Genomic DNA, 27,983 nt, shown 5'->3' with positions numbered 1-27,983 from the left:
TGAGCACGTCCCTGCTTGTGCAGAGGAGAGCCTGAAACCAGCAAGTAATTGACACCAGGGGAGCCAGCATTGCCCTGCAGAGTTAATGCTGGACAAGTTGTTAAAAAGGAATGTGCTGATTTGTGTGTGTGTGTGTGTGTGTGAGAGAGAGAGAGAGAGAGAGAGAGAGAGAGTGTGTGTGTGTGTGTGTGTGTGTGATGTGTGATGTGTCCAACGGCAGCTGGAATTGTTCTGAAATAGAAGACAAGATTGCAGAAAGGGAACAGTCGTTTTGACTAGGGGGCCACCAGGACCCTCGGCCCCTCCTCATCAGCAGGTGTTTCCTTGGGCTTTGTTGGGTCCCTGGGACTGTACGAGGAGGCTGTCATCGTTCCCTGTTGTTCTTTGGTATGGTCTGTGGTCACCCTTGGCTCTGTCTCCCTGGCTATAAAATGGGAATAAGAGTAACACAGTGGGCTTCTGAATGTCAGTCTTGGGGTTTGAGCAGCGTCTAGTGATTGCTACCCTAGCTTTTGGTCACAGACTTCAGTTTTTAGTCCATTCTCATTACAGATTCATCGTACCTTGGCTTTCTCCCCCCAATTCTCCTGGCTGCAGAGGAAATGGGGCACTCCCTCCAGGACTTAGGGCCAGCCCCTGCCAGGGTAACCCATTCCCCATAGTCCTTAAAAGGTTCTTTACAGTAGCATGTCAGTTGCATCCTAATCTACTAAAAATTACTAAATTGTCGGAAGCACTGAGAGGTGCGTCGGTTGATGTGAGGCAAGATGGAAAGTCTGTTTACAACTTCACCTCGCTGGCGTTTCCTGGGGTCTTGTGGGAACCTCTACCCCAGCTTTTGTAAGGCTGTAGGGACAGCAGGTGCTGGGTGGGGTGTGGCTTGAATTTCGCTGGATTCTCTGGTTTGCAGGTAGATGAGAGCCTGCTGGGACTGAGGGAGCATGTATGGCACGGTCCCTTTGTCAATAGAAGCGAACCTCGGCGACCCCTTGGCTGAGCTTTCTGTCATCCTCAGTACTGGGGTGTGTGCGGCCCCCCATACTTTGTGCAGGGCACACGGGAATCTCACCCACTCCCACCACCCACACAGCTGTCCCCGCTCAGCACAACCCCTGTACCTCTCCCTTTCCTGCTTTCCCATACAGGCCTTGCAGCCCGTATCTGAGCCCGGGGCGTCATCTGGGAGCCCCCGGCTCTCGCAGACGAGCCTCAGCTGCAGTCTGCAGGCGCAGCCGCAGCCGCAGCAAGGGCAAAGGGTGGGTTTCGCCAAAGAGGAGGTGACCCAAGCCAGGGAGGGGGGCGATCACTAGGCAACCTGGAGCTTGTTGCCCAGGTAACGGGATCCCTGCACTGATGCTGTGGATGGACATCTTGTGATGAGGCCCCTCAGCCTCTCCAGATGTCTTGGATGGCTCTAGATGCCTGCCTTGTGCCTGCCCGTCATTTTCCTCTGTGGTTGCTTTTTAATTAACAACTTGGATTTCCTACCATGATCATGAACTCTGCGAACGCTGTCTGATTAACACTCTCCCCAGCACCGTTGGACTCAGGTCAGGATGCTCTGTGCCCTGTAGGAGGGGTAGCCTGGGGCAGGTGGGTCAGTCTGCCCCCGCAGTCCGAGACCACCGGTCCCGTGAGAGTCCGACGTGGGCTGGGCAGCAGGGTGGACAGCAGTACCAGAATCTGGTGGAAGAAGACGGGCCCTTCAGGATTTGGTCAAAGTCTCACCGTTTTCTTGGCCGAAAGGAAGGGCAAACGTGGGAACTTCCTTCGGGCCGCCCCCCTTTCAGCTGCTTACTCCAGGGGGCGCTTCCCACTGTGGGCCTTGGGGTCCTCCGCTGTGAAAGGGGGTGCGGATGAAATGAGAGGCTGTAGGCCACCGTGTGAATTACTGTCCCTCACTTCCCCCTGCAGAGTCAGAGGTCAAAGGTGGTCTCCAGGGGTCCTGACTCAACATGGCACCCTTGGTCTTTGGGGAAACCCCTCCATTCACACCCACCCACCTTGACCTCCTGTGGAGCCTGCCTGCCAATAGGCCAAGAGGAACACTGGCAGAGGGCTCACCAGCCCCCCCAACAAACAGCCGTGGGGTGGGAGAGCCCCAGTTTACCCACCTGGTACAGAAGACGTTGCAGGCTCAGCTTCACTTGGATGTCCTGCTTTGGGCATCGAGGCTCTGGGTTCGGCAGTGGTTTTGTTGTCACTCACAGGCTGGGAGGGACGGATCCCTTGTGAGTCCCAGCTCAGGCCGGAGGGAGAGCTGCACCCTGGCCCGTTCTGAGACCAGGACAAAAAGCCTTTTCTCTGCTTCTTGTTCAAAGAGAAGATTGTCCCGAGCTGGGGAGCGGTGGCGTGGGAGGGCCATCCCGGGGCAGAGGCCGTGTGGGCACCACGGGGACACCCTCCCCGCCTCCACGTCCAGTGCTAGTGGGAACCCGGGCATAGCTCCAGGTGGGGATTTCTCTTTCAGCTTCTTCCACAAGTGCGTCACTGTGTGACCAGCCCTGGTGGTCACGTAGGGGCCTCACGTGTGGGGAGCCCCCCCACCGGCACCCCGGTGGCCCTTCGGGAGGCCACATGGCTGAGTGCGGCCTGGGCAGATGGGTCCTCCTGTTGTCGGCTGGAGCCTGTACCCGATGCCTTGTGGTCACACAAAGGTCAACTGGGCCAGAATGTCCCATGCTGCTGGCAGGGGCTCCAGGAGCCCAGTCATGCCCAGTGGGCCAGGCGGCCACCAGAGGCAAAGACAGGTAGATTCTGTGAGGGAAGAAGGAAGCAAAACCGACTGAGCCCGGCCTTGGTGTGGTGACCACTGTGGGAGTTCGTCCTGACCTCTGAGCATAAGGTGCACAGACAGCTCTCTCGCTTCTACTCGCAGCCTGGGGCACTACACATCAGATCGGTCGAGAAAATGGGAGTTGTCCCACCCTGGCCATCTTGGTGCCACGGTCCCTCCGGAGCCACCAAGACTTGCCGGCCTATGCGTTTGAAGGGAACGGGTTTGCTGGAGGAAGCTTGAGCCTCCGTCGGCATGGAACACTTGGGCGGCGTGTAGGGAGGACTCCCTTGCCCTGTGCTCCCTTCACCCCCCTCCCAAACTGTGGGGGCAAGTGTCCTGTCTCTGTTGGGCAGCGTCAGGACCCAGGACCGCTCTGACTGGTCCTGGGACCTGAGGAGTGCGCTCACTCTGCGGTCCTTGGAGAGATTGTTTGCTCTCCCAAGTCCCCAGCGAGCTGCTGGGACGGACGGACGGACGGACGGACGGACACACACACGCCAGGTGAAGAGGGTCCTGAGCTGAGCCCAGGGTGCCTGTTTCTCCAGGACGCTCCCATGGGGTGCGGGAGCCATGACCTGTCCCTCTGGTTTCGTTTTGTGCCCCCTCCTGTTTGTTTGGAAGGGCAGTGGTGCCAGGGTCGGGCAGGAGGCACAGGAGGGGGCGGGGGGGCCCACTGTGGGCCTGGCTGGTACTGGCAGCAGGTGCCCGAGGAAGGTGTGTCTTGAGCAGATTCCTGGGCCCAAGTTCCACATGGCGATGGAGTTAGCTCCACGGTGCTTTGCGTTCGCTGCGCTTGAGTTTGCTCACGAGACCCAGGTCCCCCTCACCCCTCCACCCAGACAGACCCAGCAGACAGATGTTCCCCCGGGTCTCCTTGGCTTGTCCCAGAATCTTCCCCAGCGACTCCAAAGGAGCCTGTGGTCTTTGAGCCCAGGGGAGCCCCAGTGGCTTTGTGGGTTCGCGGTCCACCCAGGGAGTAGGGAGGGAGCTCTGGGGTCCCGCAGACCTGATGGATGCGGGTAAGGGGGGCACTGTCCCCCAGTGTGGGACAGGCCACTGTACCCACCTACCACACCCTCCTCCCGTCCTCGCAGGTATCCGCCCCCAGATCATGAACGGCCCCCTGCACCCCCGCCCCCTGGTGGCGCTGCTCGACGGCAGAGACTGCACCGTGGAGATGCCCATCCTGAAGGACCTGGCCACCGTGGCCTTCTGTGATGCACAGTCCACTCAGGAGATCCACGAGAAGGTGGGTCCCACTCCCACCCCCAGGCCGGGGTCACCTGGGTCAGGTGGCAGCAGCTGCCATTCAGCGAGGGCTCCTTCCTGTCTCCACCCTCAGGTCTCCCCGGGCTGGGCCCTCTCACACCCCGCCCCACCCCTCCGGATGCCACCTCCTGTGTGCCCTCCCCCTGCGCTGTCACCCAGAGTCACCGGCAGACTCCGAGGCACAACCACAGGCCACTCGCCTGGGGGAGCGATAGCACCCACGCCGCATCCTCTGCGGCAGGTGCAAGGGTGACAAGGGGGCGAGGGCTCCAGCCTTGCTCTGCTCACCCCGTCCCAGGTTCTAAACGAAGCCGTGGGCGCCATGATGTACCACACCATCACCCTCACCAGGGAGGACCTGGAGAAGTTCAAGGCCCTGAGAGTGATCGTGCGGATAGGCAGCGGCTACGACAACGTTGACATCAAGGCTGCCGGCGAGCTCGGTGAGTGCGTGGGGCCGCAGAGCGGCTGTTCGGAGGGAAGCTTGCCGGGCACCCCCCCAGAAACACAGAGGAGTGTGCCTGCTGCACCCCAAGGCCCCAGCCGGGCTATCTCCCTGGGGAAGGACCTGAAGCCAGGGGCCCATCCCTGCAGAGGGGACCCGTGAGTGGCCACAGGTCAGTGTTGACCAGTCAGGACCCGTCACCCGGAAACGCCGGTGCTGGGTGCACAGCTCGGCTCGGGCAGTGGCCTCCAGTCCTGGCATGGAGCCTCCCCCCGAGGGCCGCTGCCCACCCAGAAACCTGCCCAGGTCAGCGCTGACACCGTGGACCGCGGCCCTTGTCGGAGGGGGCGGCAGATGGGCACCCAAAGGCAGTTTCGCAGAGGCAGGGCCATGGCTCTGTGACCCCCACCCCCACCCCATCCCGGCCCCTGCCGTAGACTCCACGTGTGAGGAGTGTTTGCGGAGCACTGAGAACAAGCGACCCTCGGCTGGCCTGCTCGCTTCATGAGGGCCCGAGGTCCTTCTAAATTAGCTCCCCTGTTCTCAGTCCAGGTTTGCGATGTGCCAGACCTGTTCCTGGGCGTGCGGGCGGGCCTGTGCTCCGCCTGCTGGGTACGGGGCGCCCCGAAGCCCCAGGGCTGCTCGCAGGTACCTAGGAACCCCAGCCTCTACAGTCCCCAACCTTCGGGCATGCTGAGGCCCTGGTGGGCCAGTGGTCCATCTCCCTCCCCACCCACCCACCCCCCAGGACCCCGCGGGCTGCATGCATGCCCTGCCTCGCGCGGTGAGCCGAGCTGGCATCCTCCCTACAGCACACGTGCTGCTGCATCAGGCACTTCTGGCCTCCGCTTCCTCCTCCAAGGTCCGAGCCTGGAGTGTGGAGTGAGGGTCCAGTTTCTTCAAGTGCTTAGCTCCCTCACTTGAGGCTGGGGGCAGGCGCCGGCCAGAGGGAGCCTGGCTGTGGGAGAGCGGGGCTGGTGCTGAGTCTGGTGATTCAGGGTAGCGCCAGGGCACTCTGATATGGCAGGGGGGGGTCCCCCCAGGGGNTGAACCCCAAAGGAGGAGGCAGGATGTGGTCATTCCCCAACAGCTGCCTTCTTCCCCTTCCCCATCCTGGAAGTGGGGGGGCTGTGTGGCACATGGCTTGGAAGGTCGATCCTGTACAGGAGGAAAAGGCGTGGGTGGCATCGGAATCCAGACTCGTTACGGGGTCTGGAGAAAGCAATGGCTTCAGCCTGTGTCTGCCCCAAGCACTCACTTCTGGCCTCGGGGTCCCCCTGAGCCTGCCTTGGTTGCACCAAAGAAACTTGGGTGGATAGGAGTCCTCAGAAGCATGTCTAGCGTTACCCCAAATGTTCCATCTTTCTCGGGCACCAACAAGAATATTTTTGTTTGAAAACAAATGTTCTTTGTGCTCTTGGTAGAGCTGAAATCCCAAGTTCAAACAGCGACGGAGAATATAGTTTAGCCCGCAGGGCAGGGGGTCCTCAGATGTGCTTCCCTGCACCCGCCTTCCCATCTCTGCTGTGTGTCCACCCCTTGCAGCCCAGCAGCCCCGGGCTCGGGTGAGGTGTTCCTGTTGAGTTTCCTTGATGGGAACCAGCCACTTCTTTTCAGACAGAGATGGGAAGGTCTCCCAGGTGAAACTTGCCATCCCTCCATTTGCAGATGCCCCCACACAGCTGGCCCGGGCCAGGAGGGGGACCTCGTTTCCCCAGCCGCACGGCTGCCCTTGCCAGGGGGCCATGTTTCCAGGCAGCTGCCGATTTGAGGAACGGAAAAGGATGTCAGCCATGGCGTTTGCATTGATCCTGGCGCATGTGGAATTTGGAGAAGGAAAATGGGCCTCTGTCCTGTCTCCAAATTGCACTCCGCAGATCATTCTGTGCCCAGACCTCGTGCAAACGAGGACATGGCTGTAGGTAGCACTCGTGTCCGGGCCTGAAGTGTGGCCTTCCTGGGAGGATGCTCCTTTCCCAGTGCTCACGGGAGCCTTTGCACGACGCCGGTGGGGACCCTGAGACAGCGGGCTGGAGTTGATGCTAGGAGTGGAGAGCAGGGCGAGGCTCAGGAAACCACTGGCACCCTCCTGGAGCCCTTAGAGGGGTTCGGCCTCTGCGGTGTCGCCCCAGGAACCAGGGAGCCGGGAGGAAGCTGGCAGAGGTGGGAGGTTGCTGGAGGCCTCTCACCCGGGGGCCTCTCTAGCAAGCTCCTTTGTGTGGTTTCCAGTTCAGAAAGGTTGACAAGCAAAGAGTGAAGCCATTGACAGAAGCAGCAGCTCAGCCACTGGGCTCGGGCCTTGGGGTGAGATGGGTGCTAGAAGCTTCTCAGCTCGGCCTCTGGAGGATCGCGCTGATGCAGACATGACCAGAAGAATGGTTTAGAGAGTCTCACCTCAGGAGAGTAGTCAAGGCTGTGGGGTTTTATGGGGAAGGTGCCGTTGCCCTTGGGGCAGGACGGTCTCTGGTGCTGCCAGCAGCCCCTCCATTCAGGGCTGCAGGCTGAGCGTGTGCCCCTGGGCCCCCCGGGGGTGGGTGGATGCGGTGCTCTGTGTCACATGGACTCGCGTGGGGACCTCCCGTGTCCCCTCCGGTCTCGGCTCCCAGGGCACAGCTGGCCCCGGGGCCCGGGCGGTTGGCTGGGCGGTTGCAGGGGGTCCACGCTTTGCTCTTCCCCTGCCAGCCTCTCTTGCTGGGCTCTGGCCAGCACACATCAGGTTCCTCAGAGGAATGAAAGCATCACAAATGCCCAGCAATTTCCTTGAACCCTGGCTTCTGCCTGTCTGTCCAGACTGAAAAACCCTGGCTTCTAGCTCAGCCCACACTCCAGGCCTGTTTGTTTCACATGGAGTCATGGTGGCTGTTCTGGAGAACTGACCTCCAGCACGTGGAAAGTTCGGCAGCCTCAATCTCAGTCAGACCCTTGGTCCCCTGGCAGATGGCTGGGACCAGGGGGCATGATGTGCTCATGGGGGCTTTTACTCTCTGAGCTATCTGTCCTCCTGAGGGGGTCCCTGAGACCCTGGACCTCAGGGCAGCCGTCGTGGGGTGGTCACGCAGCTAATAGAAAGGGGGTGCTCAGCACGGAGGGTCCTGTGGTCCTGTTTTCCATCCAGTGGAGCCACAGCAGCTCTGGTGCTCTTGTCCCCGCTGCCGGGCTTGAGAAGGTAGAGGAAGGCAGGGCTGCCTTCTTGGTGACCCTGCCCCCGTGTTCCTTGGGTCCCAACCTGGGATTAAAAGGTGGTTTTCTGAGCTGGTCTGACAGGCTGCTTGGATATCTGTGTCCCTCAGAAAGCTGCTTGCCTGACAGACCCCAGCCTGGCTTCCAAGCCCCCTCCGCAGGCCCCGTGCCTGATGAGGCTTCCGTGTTCCCTGCCACATCCTACCCTGGCCCTCTGTTCCTGCGCCCCTCCTACCAGGGAAGGCCAGTACCTAGCTGTGCCTGCCTGGGATGTGGGGTGGTTCTTCGAGCAGCCCCTCGGCCGCAGAGCCTGAGGACCCGCCCGCACCAGCTGCCCCCAGCCCTTAATGCTCTGAGAGCAGGGCATGCCTGCCGTCTGCCCTGTGTTCTTTCTGCCCGAGCAGGACTGTGGGCAGGGCCCACCAAACAGGCTTGGGGCTGAATTCAGGCTTCAGCTCTGTCCCGGCCCCGCCCGGGCCCATGTTGGGGGGGGGGGGTGTGGGTTCCTAATTCTTCCATCTTGCCCTTTTTCAAAACAAGTAGTAACATGCTCATCACAAGAGACTTAAAATACGGTAAACAAAAGGCCCGTCTCTTGACCCCAGCTCCGCCCCGGGAGGAAGCTCCAGAGGGTGCACGGTAAGGAGTCTGGTCGACCCGGTCAGGAGGGGCTCTGCACACTGGTTTCCTGCTGTTCCACGGTGGACACGGGCAGGTTTCCAGCCTCTTGGCTGCTCACCCCGTCCAGCTGCCCACAGCTTGCTTCCCAGAAACACGGGGTCTAGAAGCAAAGGGTGGGCAGGACGTGAGGGCCTGGGGGGAAGGTACGGCAAGCCTGGGATGGATGTGGGGGCTGGAGGCCCCTGAGGCTGTGTCCCCCAGGTGACAAGCAGGCCTCAGAGAGCCTGACCTACCCGGGGCCACATGCCCTGTCTGTGGCTGAAGGGCCAGCTCCACCGGGGAGCCCCGGAGCTCCCCCTGCAGAGTCGGGGGTCCTCACCCGGGGCCTGGTCCTGTCCTCTCCAGGCATCGCCGTGTGCAACATCCCATCCGCGGCCGTGGAAGAGACGGCCGACTCCACCATCTGCCACATCCTTAACCTGTACCGGCGGAACACGTGGCTGTACCAGGCGCTGCGGGAAGGCACGCGGGTCCAGAGCGTTGAGCAGATCCGGGAGGTGGCCTCGGGAGCAGCCCGCATCCGCGGGGAGACGCTGGGCCTCATCGGCTTCGGTACGTGCAGCTGCCCAGCCCGTCCCCCACCCACTGGTGCTGGCGCGGGGACCCTCCCGGGAGAGGAAGAACCAGAGGCCGGGGGGCGGGGTGGGGGGCGAGGCCGATGAGGGAATTCCCCCTTGGAGGTGGGTCTGCAGGGCTGGGTGGGGAGCACACGGCAGCAAGGGGGCTGTGAGCCTGCTAACTGCCCCGGGCAGGGGCTGCTGGGGGTGCCTTGCAGAGACGCCAGCGGGCTTGGGGCTCGAATGGGGGCTGGTGGCTAAGCCGAGACCTGGGCCGTGGGCCAGGCCCAGCCCCTGGAAGCCCTCCAGTGCCAGGCCAGGGTGGCAGCAGGGAGTCCCTGAAGGATTTCGGGCCAGAAGGTAGCACGGTCAGGTCATCAGCTTAGAAAGCTCACTGGGGGTGGAGGCAGGGAAAGGTCCTCCTGGAGTTGGCTGGTGGCCCTGTGAGCGTCTTGGGCGGGTTACCAAGGGCAGGGAGCTGTGCTGGGGGATGCAGCCCGATGACGTAGTGTTGACAACACAGGGGCTCAGGTGGGCCCCATGCTGCACACAGGGGGCCTTTACTGCTGAATCTCAGCCCCACCACTTGGCCATTCCATGACCTTGAAGAAATTCCCTGACCTCTCTGCCTCAGTGTCCCAGTCTGTACATTGGGAAGGGCGGCGTGCTACACATGGCTGCCTCTTAGGATTCAAAGAAGGCACGAGAAGCATGTGGGGTGGGTAAGTAAGTGCTGGGCCTGGCTTCCAGAGGGCTCCCCAAGCTGTCACTCAGCCCTTAGTTCAGGGCTCTGTTTCCAGAAAACCAAGGGTCAGGACCCCTGGGGTGGCCTCTGGGTGCCAGCTTGAGCAAGGTAGAGGGAGGTGGGTTTCTTTGAGGAGTGCGCATCTTTCTAACTCCCCAGGGTGAGTTTAAGAACCCGCGTTTAGGGGTGATAACACTCATGAAAGCATTCTTCTGTTTACAAAGGAGCCCTTCTTTTTTTTTTTTTTCTTGAGTGGCCGTGGCAAATGCCAGCAGGGACTCGGGTGCCTGTGTGAGCGCCACAGCGCCCTCTGCTGGCGCCCGCTGGGCCTCCTCTTGCTCTGCGCAGTCCGTCGCCCTTGAGATGGTTCTTAGAACACCGTTCGCGTTCTCCACCCCGCAGTGGCTGAGCCCTTCGCCATCCTTTGAAGACGCTTTCAGTTTACTGAGGCCAGTCCTGTGGCTTGAGCCCCGTTTACTCGAGACTAAGCCAGCACCGTCTCAGCCCCCACTCCCCGTGCTCTCTGATTACGAGGTCACCTTGCTGCCTTTCAGGTCTGTGTGTAGCCTTCCAGAAGTGGACACAGGGCTCTGACGGGCGGAGGCGTAGTCGGAGGCTGCCCGGTGCCTCCGGAAAGCGTTCGCTTGCCTGAGGCTCCACTAGAAGCAGCTGCAGCACCTGCAGTGCGGGGTGGCCCCAGCCCGGGCTGCTGGTGGGATGGTGCTCAGGGACAGCCACCAAGTTGGGAACATGTATGAACATTGGAAGGGAAAGCCAGCCAAAGACAGCAGTGGTTTTTTTGTTTTGTTTTGTTTTTTTTAGGCCCAGACAGTTGGCTTCTGCAAAGCTCAGTTTTGATCAAATCAGTCAGAATTAAGTCATTAGGTCTTGTAGAAACAGGAAAACCTCACGGCTAACGGAGAAGCCAGAGAAGAGACGAGGGTTAGGGGACGGATGAAAAGCAAAGACACTGGAAAATCACACACAGGCCAGGCAGCACTCCGGCACTCAAGCCCCTGCAACCGCGGCCGGGAAGCCCCATCTCGAGGCAAAGTGTGTTAGGAGCAGAAGTCGAGAGGGGGCGTTACTGTGGGCTGTGAGCGTGGGGGCGTGTCCCATACTGCAGGGATGGCAGCGGGGTGTTGCAGGCCGCTGGCACTCTTCCCTCCACCTTGTCACCTTTGTCATGCCTGCCTGTCCGCTGGGTGGTGTGGCTACAGTTCCTGGTTCACTGCCTCCAAGTGGTGACACTGGGGAGGGAGGCCAGGAGGGACAGCTATCCTCGCGAGACTGAAGCCCATAGACTGAAGCCCAGCAGCAGCGGGAGCAGTGCACCTCCCCTTGCCCTCCTGTGCGCTTCCTGTTTGGGAAGAGACAGCTTCCCCGGTTTCCCGCTCCTTCCCCTGCACCGCGGGGCAGTGCTTTCAGATAGACACGGATTCTGCACGCTTCCCAGGGGAGCCCATTCCAGCGTCACGCACACCACTTTGTTTTCAACCTGAAAACAGCTCTGGGAAGCAGGAGGCGCTGGCCATGGGGTTCCATGGGTTTGTGCAAATGACCACCACTTGAGAGTCAGGGAGGCTGTCGTGTCCTGTTGGGTGGTATGGGTGACTAAGCTGCTAGAGGGGGGCCTGAGACTCCCCCAGCAGGTCAGGACCAGCCTGCACACCCGAGAATTAACCTGACCCATCCATGGCTCCACCGCCCCATCAAAGTGAGTCCCCCATACCAGTCTGTGCTCAGGCTGCTCAGCAGGGGTCCGTTTTGATCCCTGTGCCCCGTCCATGAGCAAACCCTGTGCTAATTGGCAAGAGAACATTCTCTTACTGCCCTCGCTGTCTCGAGAGAGGAAGCTGGGGTTAAGAAGCCTGTTGTGTACTCAGAAACCTAGGGGAGAGAGAAATATGAATGGGAGGCTATGGTGATGGCTGGAACTGGGGGAGGAGCACATGGCATTCACGAGAACATTCTCTCTAGCTATGTTGATGTTTCAAAATGTCCATCGTAAGAACTTTCACACACACACACACACACACACACACACACACACACACACCCCACAATGCAGACAAGCTCCGCACTCCTCCCCCAGGAAGCTTGGCCGCACTTCAGCCCCAGGAAGCTAAGGAGACGTGCTGGCCAAGAGCATCACCAAGCTTGGGCACGCGGCATCTCCGGCAGCCTCCTCTTGGTCCCATTGCCGGTGGGGACAGCTGGGGCCCACACAAGGCGCGGCATCTGGAGCGCTGAGCAGCGGCAGGCGGAACTGCAGACTCACTCACCTGGACGCTCTCTCTCCGCACAGGTCGCACGGGGCAGGCGGTTGCTGTTCGAGCCAAGGCCTTTGGATTCAGCGTCATATTTTATGACCCCTACTTGCAGGATGGGATCGAAAGGTCCCTTGGCGTGCAGAGGGTCTACACCCTGCAGGACTTATTGTATCAGAGCGACTGTGTCTCCTTGCACTGTAATCTCAACGAGCATAACCACCATCTCATCAATGACTTTACTATAAAGCAGGTAACTGGATACAGATAACCCTCAGCCCCTGCCTGGAAACTTCCATCCAAACAAAAGGGAGGGACGGGAAGTGGTCCGTGGACACGCACGCAAAAGGGAAGACCGTCCCCTAGGACATCAGTGAGGGGCCAGGTGAGGCCCCAGCACAGGATGGGCCACGTCAAGCTGGGGCAGACGGGCTGGCCCAGGACCCAGCAGGGACCTGTCTTAATCAGGTTTGGCCTCCGAGAAGCAACAGGCAGGTGACAGGTCCCAACTCCAGCCTGCCCGCCTTATGGCCCTCTCTCAGGATCCGCAGAAACCGACCCAGCTGCCACCAGCTGTTGCTGCCACCCCCCGCTCTCCCCTGCCGACCTGCCACACACGCATGTTGTCAACAGCCGGACCAGCCGAACTCCTCGGTCCGTGGCTGGCGCCGTCCGGTGTGGCGGCATCTGACAGCTCTTCTTCCTCCCGCAGATGAGGCAAGGGGCATTCCTAGTGAATGCGGCCCGCGGCGGGCTGGTGGATGAGAAAGCCTTAGCTCAAGCCCTCAAGGAAGGCAGGATACGAGGGGCAGCCCTCGACGTGCACGAATCGGAGCCTTTCAGGTGGGTCTGCGGGGCTGCTGACATGGCTGGTGCCCGGGCTCCCGGCCTCGCACCCGGAACTCACGGGGCTGGGGCTGCTTTTCCACCTGACCGCCCCCTACACTGTGACCGTGGGGCACTGTCCCGGGGAAGCGGCTCCTGGGGAGGAAACGAGAGACCACCTTACAGCCTCTGTTCTAAGGGTTGTGCTGTACTTGGAGCGTAAAAGGGTCAGGGGCCCACGAGGGAAGTCCGAAAGCGTCGGGAGGGAAGGAGAATGGTGTGTCGGTCTGGGGAGGAGCAGGCTTCCTGTCCGCTGGACTGCACGTTCTGCCTAGACGAAAGCCCTGCCCGTCCTCCAGAGAGTCCTCCTTCCTTCCTTCCGAGTCCCTCATCCCTCCTGACGCTCACGCTAGAAGTTTGATCAGTATGTTCTTAAATCCCCAGCCTTTGGGAAACCTATGACACTGTTCCTCTGCACACATAAACTGGCCACGAGCTCTCTTGGTGAGTAGGGTAGGGAGCGATCCTCGTCTGTTCTCATTTGCTGTGTTTTTGTGCATTTATCTAGCTTTGCTCAGGGTCCTTTGAAAGATGCACCGAATCTCATTTGTACGCCCCACACAGCTTGGTATAGTGAGCAAGCCTCACTAGAGATGAGGGAGGCAGCCGCCACCGAGATCCGCCGGGCCATCACAGGTGAGCCCTCCCTCTGCAGCGCTTGCCGCCGGCAGCGCCGGAGCCCCGCGCCTCAGCTGCCCCTGGGACTGGTAACTGTGAGCGGTTACTGAAGCTGGCTACTGTGAGCAATTTTTAGGGATCAAGTTGATTAAATCCGGAAGGACTTGGACCCAGTTCATCCAAGCCTTGAACTCAATTTCAGAGGAAACGAATTCCTTTTCAATCAGCCAGCATTAGGCGTTCAAACTGTGGAGGGAGCCGGGGTCGGGGGTGGGGGGGGGGCGGAGTGAAGAGCTCAGACCACGGGCCCTGCGACATTGCACCTTTTCTGAAAATGATGAAAGGGCCAGCCCTCTCATTCTAGGCTAAGAGCCTTTACACTCAGATTCCATAGTTTGAGCACTAGGGGGTTCCCCCAGCAGCAGCTGCTGGTGCTCTGTAACTCACTGTGACCTTAAAAATACATCTGATTAATTTTAATCCTCATACTTCAGGTCGCATCCCCGAAAGCTTAAGAAACTGTGTGAACAAGGAATTCTTCGTCACAACAGCTCCCTGGTCAGTAATAGATCAGCAAGCAATCCATCCGGAGCTCAACGGCGCCACGTACAGGTGAGGAGCGGAATGGCACCGGCCTAGGCTGGAGGGCTCCCCCGCCAACCCCCCACAGAGGGGGAGAGGGAAGGAGAGAGGCGTAAACCAGAGCGCTCCCTGCACCAAGTCTGTGCAGTCCTCGCACTTTTTCTGATGCCCAGTTTCTGTGGAGCAAACACAACTCTCGGGATACAGCCTAGAATTGGGGTTCCTATTTATAAAAGGAGCTGGAATTGGGAGTGCATTCCCCGAAGGGTCTGAACAGTGAGGAATCACCCTGCATTCCAAGCCGCTTCAAAAGCAGAGGGCTTCTGGCTGAGAAGGTACTGGGAAGATTTTCAGGGTAAAGGGCTTGTTGGTGAATTTGTTCTCTAATTTGAATCTTTTGACCCAGAGCCTTCATAGCCCCTGGAAGGGAGCAGGGTTTCACTGGTGACAGTTTCCCAGGGTTCTCTTCCCCTGGCTGGGCTCACAGGGAAATCACTGTCCCGCTTTATAAAGGAGCTGCAGCCTTTAATTCCAGAAGTAAATTTGTCTTGCTTACTATAACCCATGGTTGCCCCATCCCTGGCAGTATTCACTTCCAGGGCCAGATCATTCTCCCCTGGGCCCTAGCCTGTGCGCTGTGGAAAGCATCGCGGTGGCCTGGCCTCCGGCAGCGCTCCCAACCATAATAACCGAAAATGGTTCTTGCTGCTGCCGGCCATCCTGTTGTGAGCCACCGGGGGGGGGGGGGGGGGGGGGGGTTTCCNGGGGGGGGGGGGGTGTTTAACTCTGGTTAGTGTAGTAAGACCCACAGGTGAAGGCTCAGACTCTTGAGGAAGTTAGGCGGTTTTCTTCCTGGGTCTCGTGGCTTTATTTACGTTTCGGTTTGCCGTGTTCTATTAATGTCCCACCTGTGTTTACCTTTTTAATAGTATTTCAGTATCATTACTCGAAACGGTCTCTGCCCCAGGTTCCTATTCCTTATTGTTGGCAGCCCGTCCTTTAAAGGCCACATCTTAATTCTTCCCTTTGACAGACCAAGACTCCCTGGCCCCTTGGAATACAGCTTATGGAGGGCTGTAGCTCACCCAAGTCCCAGAGTCCTTGATTTCTGACCAACCAGTGAACAGCTGCGACAGGCTGCAGGTTGGGGAACTATGAGTCAAGGGTTTGAGAATGTCGAGAATGAGTATTTTCATTATAAAGCACCTGCCTCCTAAGTCCGCTTCATCCTGGGAATGTTCCAATACACCGACTCGCATGTGCGTTAAGAAGCGCATGTTCTGTGGGTGGCTTAATGCCACGTGTCCTTGCACACACGGCAGCTTGTGAGCCTGTGATGGGAGTCTTCGCCAGCTCACCTCTTCCCCTGCTGCGTCCCGTCTCACATCTCAGGCCACAAGAGCACATAGCCAGCTCGCCTAGGGAGCCACAGTTAGTATCCGAGTACTTCACACTGTCTGTTGGTTAATCATTAAAAGCATCGATGCTTTTAAACTAATTAATTCATTAATTCAACTAATGAATTCTAAGGCAGCCGGACAACTTGGGAATTCTTTTGTACAAAATGTTTCTCAAATGCGGTACAGTGTCCATGGATGTAATGCAGGCTGTTCCTACTGTGTGAAAGCTAGTGTGGCACCGTGTTTGGACCGGACTAAATAGACTGTGTTATGTTTTTCATGTAGATTTTTCCTTGCTTTGGAGGTACAGTGACAAACGTATTAAAACAACAGCCTGAAGTAGGCAGAGCCAAGAGCTCTGCTTCTCCCTGCTCCCGACTTACCGGCCCTTTCTCTCTGCTCCTCAGATACCCGCCAGGCATCGTGGGGGTGGCTCCGGGCGGACTTCCTGCAGCCATGGAAGGGATCATCCCCGGAGGCATCCCGGTGACTCACAACCTCCCCACAGTGGCACACCCTTCCCAAGCTCCCTCTCCCAACCAGCCTACAAAACACGGGGACAATAGAGAGCACCCCAATGAGCAATAGCAGAGAATGACGAACGGTCATCCTTCAGATAAACCTGGGACCAAGAGACAGTGAAAAATAGATGAACTAAGAAAAGGACTTTGACCGTCTTTTTAACCGATTCCGGACATACGCATCATTGACGCTGCAGTGTTAAGAGAGCGAGAAGCCGAGGCGTGGGAAGGCTGAAGCTGTCGTCTGGTTGCGGAAGCGCTCAAAGACTAGGACGTGATTTATTAACGACCAACTTCTGTTGTTGTGTGTTACGTTCTTCATCTGTGCATCAAATCACAAAGAATAAATAGATCCTTTTCCTTTATCAGCCCCTTGGGCACAGCAGGTCCTGAACACCTTGCTCTAGAATGTTGCATCAGGAGTTCCAAACGTCAAATAAAAAATACTAAGAGGAAAATTCCCCCTCCTGTGACTCTAGTCCCTTCGGTCTTAGGGGGCTGGTGACCTCTTTTGCTGATAGGAAGATTAAACTACTCCAGAGAAGGGGGAGAAAACTGCCCGTGTGTGACCGACCGCCGCAAGCGTACAGGCTCCTCTGCGGAAGTCTCTCTCCCACCTGAACTGCGTACTGAGCGGCCGAGTTGGTTGTGAATTCAGTAATACCCTCTTGATGATGCAAAAAAAGGAAAAAAAGAAAAAAAAAAAAAGAAAAAGTATTAAGTTTCACAAGCTGTTTGTACTCAAATATATTTTCTCAGTTTCAGATCCTCAGCTATTTTATTGAGTGGAAAGTCTTGAGCTAAAAGAGTTCAAGAAAAATAATGTTGCATTTCCTTATGTCTCAGGAAACACTTTTTATGGTAACTTGTCAGATTGTCTATGAACAAACCCACTTTTTTAGACATTGATAAATCTTCTTTTCTTCACGTGATATTTTATACAAGAACACTTCAGGTGTGTTATTAGATGTGACTGATTTTAACAAATCCTATTAGATTTGTATCAACTAGCTACATGTTATATTCATAGTCTTTTGTGAATCATCGCCTTTTTGTTTAAAAGATGGCCTATTTTGAGCCTTTGTATAGGTACATTCCTGTTTTTGTGACAAAAAAAAAAAAAATCCTTTAAAACTGTCCCAAACAGAAAAATAATGGCTATCGGAAGTGTTTTGTTTTAGTGTGTTACCGCTACTGTGTCTGTTTATTGTAAAGGTGGACATTTAGCGTTCAGTGCAGTTTTCAATAAAAAGTAATAAAAATTTGTTAAGTTCTGAAATTCAAATACATCTCACCCAGGTAACAGTTCTCTACTTGAGATGTTTTAAAGGCAACTACATTCTCAGCCAGTTTTCAATTCGTGTTCCTCCCAGGTTCAAAGATGAACACTCTTCCATCTGCCCATTCTATAACCAGATTCAGAAATAAAGGCGTTACCTGTGTGATAGCTTCACCGAGAATCAGAAAACCGCCCATTAAGTCCATCGTTATCAAATCATGACATCCTCAAGATGAAATGGTTGGAACTAAGTCGATTCAAGAAACAATATTGGTCAAGTTAGAGAGTTTTGATTTTAATTTACCCAAAAGCAAAATAACCTGGCTCAAGCATTAATGCAGGAAGGGAAGTGAATCTCAAAATTCTTTTAAATGATATTTACAAAGAAATGTTGCAAAATAATTAACAGCCATTTCCATATGTTAAGAACTGAGTTGATTTAAAGGATTTTCCTTCTTGAATAGCATTAAACCCCTTAGTACTAGTGATATCCGCAAGTATCAAAATCCATCCATCAGGTCCAATTCCAGGTACCCAACTCCCTGTCACTCCTTTCTCCTCCCCTTCCCATGAAGAAAAAGGGGAGAGGGGCTGTGATGGGGTCTTCAAACATCAACTTCCTCACCCACTTGAAGGTGGTGGTCCCATCCCAACTCTCCCAGAAAAATTACATTAAAAACAACCTATGAATAGAGATGGAGCCCATGGTTACTGACCCATCACTCCAAGAAACGGAATGGGACCTGAACATCCTTGTCATAACCAGGATGTTGTCAATGAGGGCATGACAACTGCCTAATGAAAGCGGTGTTCCCATAACACAGATGAAGGCTGGGACACGGTGAGCCTAGAGTCAAAAACAAAAAGGCCAGTTCAAATCCGTGGTTTTGTTTAATTAGAACAGAAAATACCACACTGTATTCTCCCTAAAAAAAGAACCATAAAGTTTTAAGTCCATACAGGTAAGGTATTACTGTCCAGAGTCAACCAAGACCTCATCTTTGAGAAGACTGCGTACTCCATCTTGGGACAATTATGGCTGTTTAACAGTTCAAGAGCTTAACATAGCACTGATTGATTGATTGATTCACCAACATTTTGACCATTAGCAGCCAATCTGCTATGAAAACCATTTAAATTTAAAGTCCCATCCCTGTCTGGAGCTTAGGAAATGCAATGCTCTACCTTTCCCACAGGGAAGAATGCTGTACCCGTTAAACTAGGTGTGGTCAGGATCACTGCTCATAAATAAATAAATAAAGAGGCACCTCCGGGGAAACAACACTCAGACCACCACACACAGGCTAACTACTGAGCCTATGATTTCTGGACAGCATTGACTGCAGCGTAGACCATAGTGACTAGATGCTTCTCTCAAACATCTCTCTTTGGCTTCATCAAGCAGGAGGGTAGTTCTGCTGAACAGCAACTAGAATAGGGTCTGTGCCCACTAAAGAATTCTTCCTATGTACGGAGAAAAGTTTACAGAGATGCTAAGTAGTCCGAACAACAGCCTTCTAAAAACTTAATCACGGACTAAAATGAAAGCCAGCCTAAGAGTCAATTTGTAGGGAAACCTAGCCACTTAGAACAGGAACATTTACCATTATTACACCAAAATTTCATTTATATGGAATCAAATTGCAAACGATTCCTGCAAGTTTTAGCATACGGCACAAGTGATCCTTTCATCCTGGGACTAACGCTGCATTGTTCCGAGAGTGAAGAACTGAAGACATGACATCTCATGGGTGTTTTTCTATTTTTAGTATTCCAGCATCAAATCAGAGGTTGTGCACATTTCAAACACCATCTAAACAGAACTTAGAAGAAAACAAGAAGTATTTAAAGGTTTTTCACAGCCTTTTCATCAAAGGAACAGTGTGCGTGCATGCGTGTGTGTGTACGTATGTATGGGGCTGCTTTCCAAATTGCTTGCCACGTCAATAGTCTACAAAGTGCTTATCAGGACACTAAGTCTTTTAGGTGTTCCTGAGATAGGTCTGAAATTTTTACCCAGTATTGAACATATACCTGAAGTGGTCAAATACTTTTTATAAAAAGATTTCTATCTAAGATTATAGTTTTAACTTTTAAATAAGAATGGCCACAATTAACCAACATGCAAAAGTTCTCAGACTACTCTGAGAAATTCATTATACAATGCATTTCCACCTTACTGCATTTTTAAATCTTTATTCTATACTTAACTGATTCCCAATTAGCCCAAGCAAAGGCATGCCTTTCTAACACGATTTGCTTAAAGCAGAGTTGATGATAAAAGGAAGAATCCAAAGTCCCTCTGCGTGGCAATCTGGGAGCATAACATTGTCAATTGAATCAAGTGCGCAAATTTCACACAATTCATTTAGTTACAAGTGGGCCTGTTCCCCAGGCTCTTTCCTAACTTACATCCAGGGAATGACGACTCACAAAGAGACTGCCACCCGGACTCTGGCAGAAGAACCCTCATTTTAAGGGCACTCTTACCAAACAAATAGCTAAATACTGAAAAGGGGCATATCAGAAGCTTAAAAAAGATGAAGTAATAGAAACCAAAACCCTTTCCAAAACAAGGGAATGACGTCTGTATGAAGTTCACTCAAGCAATTAACTCTTACTTTCTTTGAAGTTTGTTCCTTAAAGATTTGACTTCATTTTATTGGGCACGACAGGGACTAAATTATTAATAAAATAAAAGCTTGTTTTTATTTTTATGTTTTGCTGTGGATAATCTGTACAAAAAGTTTCCAAATCTCTAATGAGCTCTAAGGAGACTCAACGTAAAGTGGGTCTTTTAAGAGAGAAGTAGAATGCCAGGTTCCACTTCAAAGAGAGGCTCTCAAAGGAACAAAGAGTCATGTGCCACGTGCTTCGGGAGGTGCCCGTGCTGGAAAAACTTCTCACTAATATGAAGATGCTGGTACAACTTGTCCTATTACACAACTTCTTACACAACCACATGCGTTACATTTATAGACAGATTTACAATTTGAAAGGAAAAAAGTTCTGTCTTAATAAAATTAGTTTTTTTTTTCTTTTTTTTACAAACTGTAGTCCAAACAAAGTTCTCGGTCTCCTCACACAGCAGATACGTCGTCATCTCCATTGGGTGTGGATTAGAAAAGCCCTTCCAGGCAGATCCTGCCAGATCGGGTTCCTTCCATGCCTTGCGCTCTGCTTGGAGCATGCACCACACTAGCTTTGGGGTCGCCACAGAGCTGATACCCTAGTCTTCTGCTTTTTGAGTTTTTTCATTCATCTTCATCATCATCGTCTTCCTCTCCATCCGACAGGGACGTGCAAGGCCGGATCTGTCGGTAGCGGTCAAGCCATTTCTCTACCATCTGCGTGACCAGGGGGTGGTTCCGCCGCCGAGAACTTTTCTGCATGGCCACCAGCACCCCCCCTTCGGTCACACAGCAGTCCAGCCACTCCCTGAGCAGTTTCTCTTGCTGTTCCTCATTACCTAGCTTTTAGAGGAATGTGAAGAAAAGGGGAAATAACACCACAGATCAGAGACCTGCTAGGAAAAATTTAATGAAAACACAGCTGGCAAGATTACTAATGAAAAGGTCAAAGCAACAAACTTTTCACGTGGTTTTAGCCTCTCATCAATTTTAGCATAAAACCCAGTTTCCTATGGTTAAACAGAAAAACATCAAGGGGACAAGTCACAGAAAAATCTCATGGCGGGGCGGGGGGGACCACCTACCAATGAGTTAATTTGTTTGAAAGAACAGGAAAAACCAAATGTTACCTAATAAACTGATCTTGGCAAAGAAAAGGCTAGAAAAACAAAGTCTCAGCTTCAAACACGCGACAAGGTAAGTTTATTCAGTAAAGTATTTACAGAATGAAGTTATAAAAATTATGTTCTACTAATTAATGTCCTGATTATAAAAGTTTTATAATGATTACTCATACATTAAATAAAAGACCAATCATTTTGTAAGAACATGGGTTTTCTGAGAGCGTTCTTACTGCACAGCCTCACCAGCCCTACCTGGGCTACACCTCCCTCGCCCCTACGTCTGCATGGTCTCCGGATGGCCCTTCTGCTCCCACCACTGCTCCAGGCACCTAGTCTCTGGTCTCCGCACTGAGCAGCCAGGGTTCCTCTACTGGACAAACTGGCCGCGGGCTTCCTTGCTTGCCCGGAATCAAAGCCAAGGCTTTATTTAAAAGGCTGTGCCCCTTGCCATCCCTGAGCCTCGCCCCCCTTTCCCCACAAACCATACCGGGGCCCTGCGTACCCTCTCCCTATAGCTCTCTTCCCCCATATTCTGCAAGACTCCCTCCTCTTGCAGGGCTTGTTTCAGGCATCATCACCTCAGACGCCTTCCCTCACAGCCTGATTGCAATCATGAGCCCTGTGCCCCCCTCCCTCCCATCTTTCTGGTTTTCTCCTCAGCACCCCTCCCTGCCTCAGGGCAGGGACTGTCATCTGACCGTTACTGCTGCATCTGCACCCCACGACCTAAGGAGCAGCTCAGGAAAGGGACGTGTCACGGCCTGGCAGACGCGTATCGACAGGAAGAGACGAGTGCCGGGGCCAGACGCAGCAGCGTGGCTGGCGATACAGAGAATGCCGTGTCGGCAAGGCGTCCCGGGCCGGGTTCCAGGCAGCATTACCATTTCAGGTGGTTCACGGGAGCGCTGCGCCTCTTACCTCCTGAGCAGAAAGAAAGTGCACGTGGAGTAACTTCCTCTCACTGTCAACCAGAGGCAGAAACGTGATGGTGACGTCGTCATCGGTGTTCAGGTTAGCACCAGCACCTCGGTTGCCGTAGCCGTCGTTCTCCATGGCAACCAAAGCAGAGAAGTGGCCCCTCGTATAGCCCAGAGCGATGGGACTTTTCCAACAAAAACTCTGTTCCCACAACAAAGGCAAATAAACACCTGGAGGGAGGAAAGAAAATCCCCATGGGGTTATCAGGATATGGCTGCAAGCTGCATGGTAACAAGAGACTTCTAAAATACTCTTGAATAATGGCTTACCTTGAAACCGAGTATATCCTAAAGTTTCTCCCCGGAAACTTTTATAATATTTTACTCCATAAACTATAATTGGTCGTCTAAGAATATGTGCAAGTACAAAAATGTGTGTCTGTTCCAAACTTGCTCCAGGCTGTACGGAATAAAATAAAGAAAGCAATTTCTCTTTAAAACGTTTATTGCCACCCTGGAAAACTGTGCAAAACACAATGCTGCCCCTTCAATACACTAGACCGACGCTTTTTTAAAAAAATTTTTATTAATAATACTGTCAGGCTAAAGCAGCGTAAAATTTTTCAAACAGCAAAATCCAATGAAATAATAAAAGAAATCTGCAAAGTCTACGTAGACAAGTATCTTTCACTACCCAATCTCAAGACCCCAGTGGCTTTAGTTAAAACAGTGACCCCAGGAACAAGAGCTTCCGATAGCAAGCGCTGCCAGAGTCATCCCACGGCCTCCTTGTCAGATCACTGTGAGTACGACCCTACAATGAGGTCCTCCCCAAGTAAAAAAATGAGCTGTTATTTCATACAAACGTAAATGGCAAGAATACTGAACAGGTCTACCACCCCTCTATAAGGATTCCAACAACCCATTTTCAGGAAGTACGCGTCGCAGGTGTAAACAGCCACTGTGACGGAGGTACTTCGTTCACAGGGTTCAAACAAATAATGGTGTTTTCTGCAAAGAAAAGGAATGGTTTGTTGTGTGTATATCTGAACGTTACAGTTCAGTCTACTGAACGTGCTTCATGGAATAAAACTAGTATGAAAGGTAGAGTCTAAGAGGAACAACTCTACACGATTCATTTTTCTAAAAGTTCATTCCCAGCCTAATTTTAAAGGAATCCTTCCACCTGTCGGCCACGGCCCCCTCCCCGCGGCATACATCACATGGACAGAGCCTCGCGCGAAGATCACCGCTTCACCCTCCGGGCCTGACGGCGGCACACCAGCACAGGAGTGCCCCCCACCAGCTCAGTGATCTTGGCTCAGGGCCCCTCAGACCCAGCACAGGAGCTGACCAGCAGGTGGACAACGTAAATGAGGAGCGATATGAAACAAGTACGTAAGCGCGTGGGACCATCGCAGTACAACTTTCATTCTGACGATTTCTAATCACTTCATGTAAGAGACATGTTACTGCCTCTGTCCTGCGGTGCGGACTTGCCTCTGGTCCTGTAGCTGACAGACAGCAGTCATGGCCAGAACCTGTCACCCGATGCCAAATCAAGCACTCTCTCACATACACCACAATGCCTCCAACATAGTTTACGGATGTAAATCCAGGGACTTAGAGCACGTAGCCTACTTTTCTCACAGAAGCACCATGCCTCGAAGCACTCTTACCTGACTAGCAAGAGAGAGTATAAATGCCCAGTCTTCTTGCCACTGTTCTTCTCTCAAGGAAAAATGTAAACCAAAGCTCTGAGAATACCATGATTCCCCAATCTTTCCAACGTGTATAAAACCTGAAAAGGCAAGAGAGTAAAAATAAACCTTCTGTAAGGGTTCCAATCATCTACTTCATGTAGTCTTTAAGCAATTCATGTGAGGAGATCAATTTTATTAATTTTATCCAGTTTCCATTATATTTTCAAATACCTACCTTCTGCTAGCAGACATCATTTAACACATTCTCGCACAAAATTTCATTCACCACCTAGCAAGTTTTCACTAAAACTTTTAAACACTAGTGATGAGAACAATCAATTTCAATTGTCTACTATTGGTTTACAAGTTCAAAAACCAAAAAAAACCACTCAAAATCATCTGAGATGCTGGGTACGAAGACACTACATTTCTACATTACTGTATAGTATTCACTATTTGGTCACTGTATAAACAACAGACTAGAAACAGCCCATGTGTTCACAAGAGTTATCAGAACCACTTCCAGAGCAAGGCCCTAATTCTCTTCAATTCTGTGAAGGCTCAGAGAGATGGGAAACTATCAAAAAGAAGTGTGAAGCTAGCAGAGGCTGGCCTATGAGGTTTAAGGAAAGAAGCTGTCTCCAGACATCACAGTGCCAAGGTGAATCGGCAAGTGACACAAAAGCCACAACAAGTTCTCCAGAAGATCTAGCTAAGATCATGAATGCAGGTGGCTACACCAAACAACCAATTTTCAATGTATATGGAACAGTCTTCTACTGGAAGATGCTGCCATCTGGGACTGTCCACAGTCAGAGAGAAGTCAGTGCCTGGCTTCAAAGGACAGGCGGACTCTCTTGCTAAGGGGCTCATGCAGCTGGTGACTTTAAGTTGAAGCCAATGCTCACTGACCATTCCAAAAATCCTAGGACCCTTAAAAATTATGCTAAATATACTCTGCTCTATAAAAGAATAACAAAGTCTGGATGACCACGTATCCATTTTCAGTATAATTTGCTAAATATTTTAAACCCACTGTTGATGCCTACCCCTCAGGTAAAAAACTCCTTTCAAATTATGACTGCTCACCAACAATGCACCTGACCACCCAAGAGCTCTGATGGAGACGGACAACCAGTGTTTCATGCCTGCTGACACAATATCCATTCCGCAGTCCATGACCAAGGAGTAATTTCAACAAGTAAGCCTAAAGCTGTCAAACACACTGATTCCTCAGATGGGTCTAGGCAAAGGAAGGATTCACCATTCTCGATGCAACTAAGAACATTCCTAATCCATGGGAAGAGGTCAAAAGAACATTTACAGGCGTTTCGAAGAAGTTGTTTCCAACCTTCATGGACAACCCGGAGGGATTCAAGACCTGGGTGGAGGAAGTCACCGCAGCTGTGGTGGGAGTAACAAGAGCCAGAATGAGAAGCAGAGCATGAGGGTGGGACTGAAGTGCTGCAAACTCATGACACAACTTGAACAGATGAGGGCTTGCCTGGGATGGACAAGCAGAGAGTGGTTTTTGGAACGGTATCTAATCCTGGTGAAGATGCTGTGAAGACTGCTGAAATGACAACAAAGGACTGAGACTATCGCACAAACTCAGCTGACAAGCGGCAGTAGGGTGTGAGAGGACAGACTCCGATGCTGAAAGGAATTCTAACTGTGGGTAAAATGCCATCAAACAGCATCGCATGCTACAGAGAAATCATTTGTGTGGAGTCAATCGATGCAGCTAACTTGGCTGTCATCTTATTTTAAAACCACCACCATTACCCTGCTCAGCCAGCAGCCATCGACGCTGAGGCAAGACCCTCCTCCAGCAAAAAGACTACGACTCACTGAAAGTTCACATGATGGTTAGGGTCTCTCAGCAATGAAGTATTTTTAAAATTAAGGTATATATGGTTTTTTTAAGACCTAATACTATTGCACACGTGACTACGGACGAAACTTTTATATGCACTGAGAAACCAAAGTTTCCTTTGACTCACTTGAGTACAAAATTCACTTTATTGCAGTGGTCTGGAACTGAACCCACAATATCTCCAAGGTATGCCTGTATCATACATCCAGTCAAGTTACCATCAAGGCTTGCCAGCCAGAGAGCTTTTTCATTTTTCTCAGTGACCTCCAAATTCTTCCTCTCTTGCATTATGCTTTGATCTACAATTTAGCTCTCAAAAAAGTGATTACATTGCTTTCATCTTCAAATCCTAGAGAGTACTTTCATTCAATAACATTTACTGTGTGCCATGTGTCAGACTACGGGAGGCGCTAGATCTTCCACACAACTGTTCTCATGGAGTTTACATTCTAATGGAATTCACATCTAAATACTGACAACAAAATTCACAAGTGCTCAAAAAATTACAAAGAGGCACTAGGGGAGTAAAGTTTTTCAGAGTAAGGCCATTATCATTATTGTGTGAGCATTCAATTAGGTGTAAGAGGGAAAAAAACACATTTTAATTAATTTAGCTTCTTTCAGCCTCAATTTCTCTCATTTATGATAACTGAGATAATGTATATACAGAACCAAAAAAATACCATATTCCCTGCTATCTGAAAGTTTGCTTCGTACCCCTTCACCTTTAAGAAAGACCTATACTAGCGCCTATTTTTGCTAGCCAAAAAGAAATCTGAAGAGGATTTTCACTTCTACGAGATGGTAACTACATCTTTGCTTTATGCCATTTCAGCTGACAAAAGGTTTCCCAGGGATGCTCTACTGTTAGATAGCAGGGAAACCTGTCCACAGAAAGGACATTTCTGAGCTGGAAGATGTGATATGGACTGTACACTGAACAACAGAGTCCTTGCTGATTTTCTCAGATGTGGTAATGAGGACTCAGGTAAGAGAATATCCTCGTTCTTCAAAGATGGACAATGAGATATTGACGGGGAGGGCGGGGGGGGGGCATTGTGGTGACTTAAACCAACTGGCAAAGGGAGGTGCTTACATATGTAGACGAAGAGCATGTGGGTAAAGGTTAACAGCTGGCCAGCAATCCAAGGAAGGAAACACTGGGGTCTGTGGCACTGATATATATATTTGACTTTACTGTGGGTTTCAAAATTTGCAAAATAAAATGTGGTCTGAAGACTATGTGCCTCAGGAAGAAAAAAAATCTCGTAATACATAATCTTTCAAATTTCAACAAAAATACAAAATCAGAACACTTAAAAATATGAGCAAAGACCTTATCAATATTTAACTTCGAATGTTTCTATTTAAAAGCAAAAAGGTATAAAAACCATCAAAATGTTCAAAGTGTCTCAATGTGTAAAACCAAAGCTCCCCCCCTAGCTTCCACAGAAAAAATAACAGGCGAAAAGTATCCCAACACTCTAAGGAAATGATTCACCAAGAGCACACCGGCTTTACACAGGGAAGGATGCCAGCTCACCAATGTGAACAGTCATGCAGGCTGTCATGCAGGGCTTTCCGAAGCACCGAGTCCTTGTCATAAATGCCCCAGGTAGCTTGTAGCACTGAATCAAGTAAGCAGTCTCCTGCAGTCCGGTTCCAAAGCGCATACAGTCGACTGTCCAAACGCGTAGCCAATTCCAAAGACCAGTTTATAATTGGAGATTCCTCTTCTAACTCTGCATAAGGAATTTAAGTAACATGTTCATTTTCATGCAATTTAAGACTATTCATTGGAGGAAAGAACCCACTCTCTAGATGTTGGTAAGTTTATGTGTCATTTACTATTAAACACCTAAATAAATCTGATCAATTGAAATACAAACTTTCTGGGTAGTTGAAACATCTGTGGCTCTAGAATCATTTTCTCAACTTTTAAATTCTTTACTATTTGCTATGAATGTTTAACATGGAAATATACTCATTCTAGAACAGGAAGCAGAAAACCACAAGGCTTAAAAACTTTTATACCTTTATTCCATCACAGTTAATACCTGTGAATAAGCATTCTTAAATTTTTTTTCCAGTTTTATCAAGATATAATTAACAGAATGAACACTTTTAACAGCACAATGTGACACTGCTCTTAAGGACTTTACATTTTCAATTAAAGTAAAAATAAAACAAGTCAACCATACACTGAACTGCTCCAAGCCTTACAAAGCAGAATTTACAGAAATTGAATTAAATCACATTCATTACTTCCACTTACCTTTCTGAACATCTCTATCAAGCACCTCATCAAATAATTTTTCTTGGACTGTTGGAGGCAAGTCTTCAATATCTACAAAGCAAAAAACAGACTTATGAGATTTTCTTATGTCTCATAACTTAATAAATTTGATATGAGCATTGAATAGTGATTTCCTCTAAAATAGTGATTTCCTCTAAAATAATTCCCTTGCCAGGGCACCTGGGTGGCTCAGTCGGTTAAGTGTCCAACTCTTGGCTTCGGTCAT

The 27,983-nt window shown here is 51.7% G+C and overlaps 2 protein-coding genes and 1 long non-coding RNA gene across 5 annotated transcripts in view; 2 read left to right on the top strand and 1 right to left on the bottom strand.

Annotated features, from left to right (window-relative positions):
* The window catches only part of CTBP2 (C-terminal binding protein 2), a 109,725-nt gene extending 92,531 nt beyond the window's left edge, over positions 1-17,194 (top strand). For all 3 annotated transcript variants that reach the window (XM_011234056.3, XM_011234057.3, XM_034663405.1), the window contains 8 exons: positions 3,874-4,028; positions 4,347-4,491; positions 8,700-8,906; positions 11,965-12,179; positions 12,639-12,769; positions 13,320-13,447; positions 13,924-14,041; positions 15,819-17,194. In XM_011234056.3, coding sequence (XP_011232358.1) covers positions 3,874-4,028; positions 4,347-4,491; positions 8,700-8,906; positions 11,965-12,179; positions 12,639-12,769; positions 13,320-13,447; positions 13,924-14,041; positions 15,819-15,999 — 1,280 coding nt within the window. In that variant the 3' untranslated portion in view covers positions 16,000-17,194. The remainder of the gene's footprint in view (positions 1-3,873; positions 4,029-4,346; positions 4,492-8,699; positions 8,907-11,964; positions 12,180-12,638; positions 12,770-13,319; positions 13,448-13,923; positions 14,042-15,818) is intronic.
* On the top strand, positions 8,916-11,680 carry LOC117802772. The gene is made up of 2 exons (XR_004626310.1): positions 8,916-9,633; positions 9,910-11,680. It is a non-coding gene; the product is annotated as an uncharacterized LOC117802772 (long non-coding RNA).
* A 291-nt stretch (positions 17,195-17,485) lies between the features above and the next one.
* ZRANB1 (zinc finger RANBP2-type containing 1) overlaps positions 17,486-27,983 on the bottom strand; it is a 38,976-nt gene continuing 28,478 nt past the window's right edge. Inside the window, 7 exon segments of the mRNA XM_034663404.1 lie at positions 17,486-20,684; positions 21,884-22,113; positions 22,213-22,342; positions 23,562-23,657; positions 23,659-23,683; positions 27,005-27,203; positions 27,737-27,808. Of these exon segments, the coding sequence (XP_034519295.1) occupies positions 20,466-20,684; positions 21,884-22,113; positions 22,213-22,342; positions 23,562-23,657; positions 23,659-23,683; positions 27,005-27,203; positions 27,737-27,808 (971 nt within the window). The 3' untranslated portion in view covers positions 17,486-20,465.

Source organism: Ailuropoda melanoleuca, chromosome 6 (assembly GCF_002007445.2).
Source record: "Ailuropoda melanoleuca isolate Jingjing chromosome 6, ASM200744v2, whole genome shotgun sequence".
Taxonomy (NCBI): Eukaryota; Metazoa; Chordata; class Mammalia; order Carnivora; family Ursidae; genus Ailuropoda; species Ailuropoda melanoleuca.
Note: the sequence above shows the minus strand (reverse complement) of the source record. Positions and strands in the feature narration are given on the sequence as shown.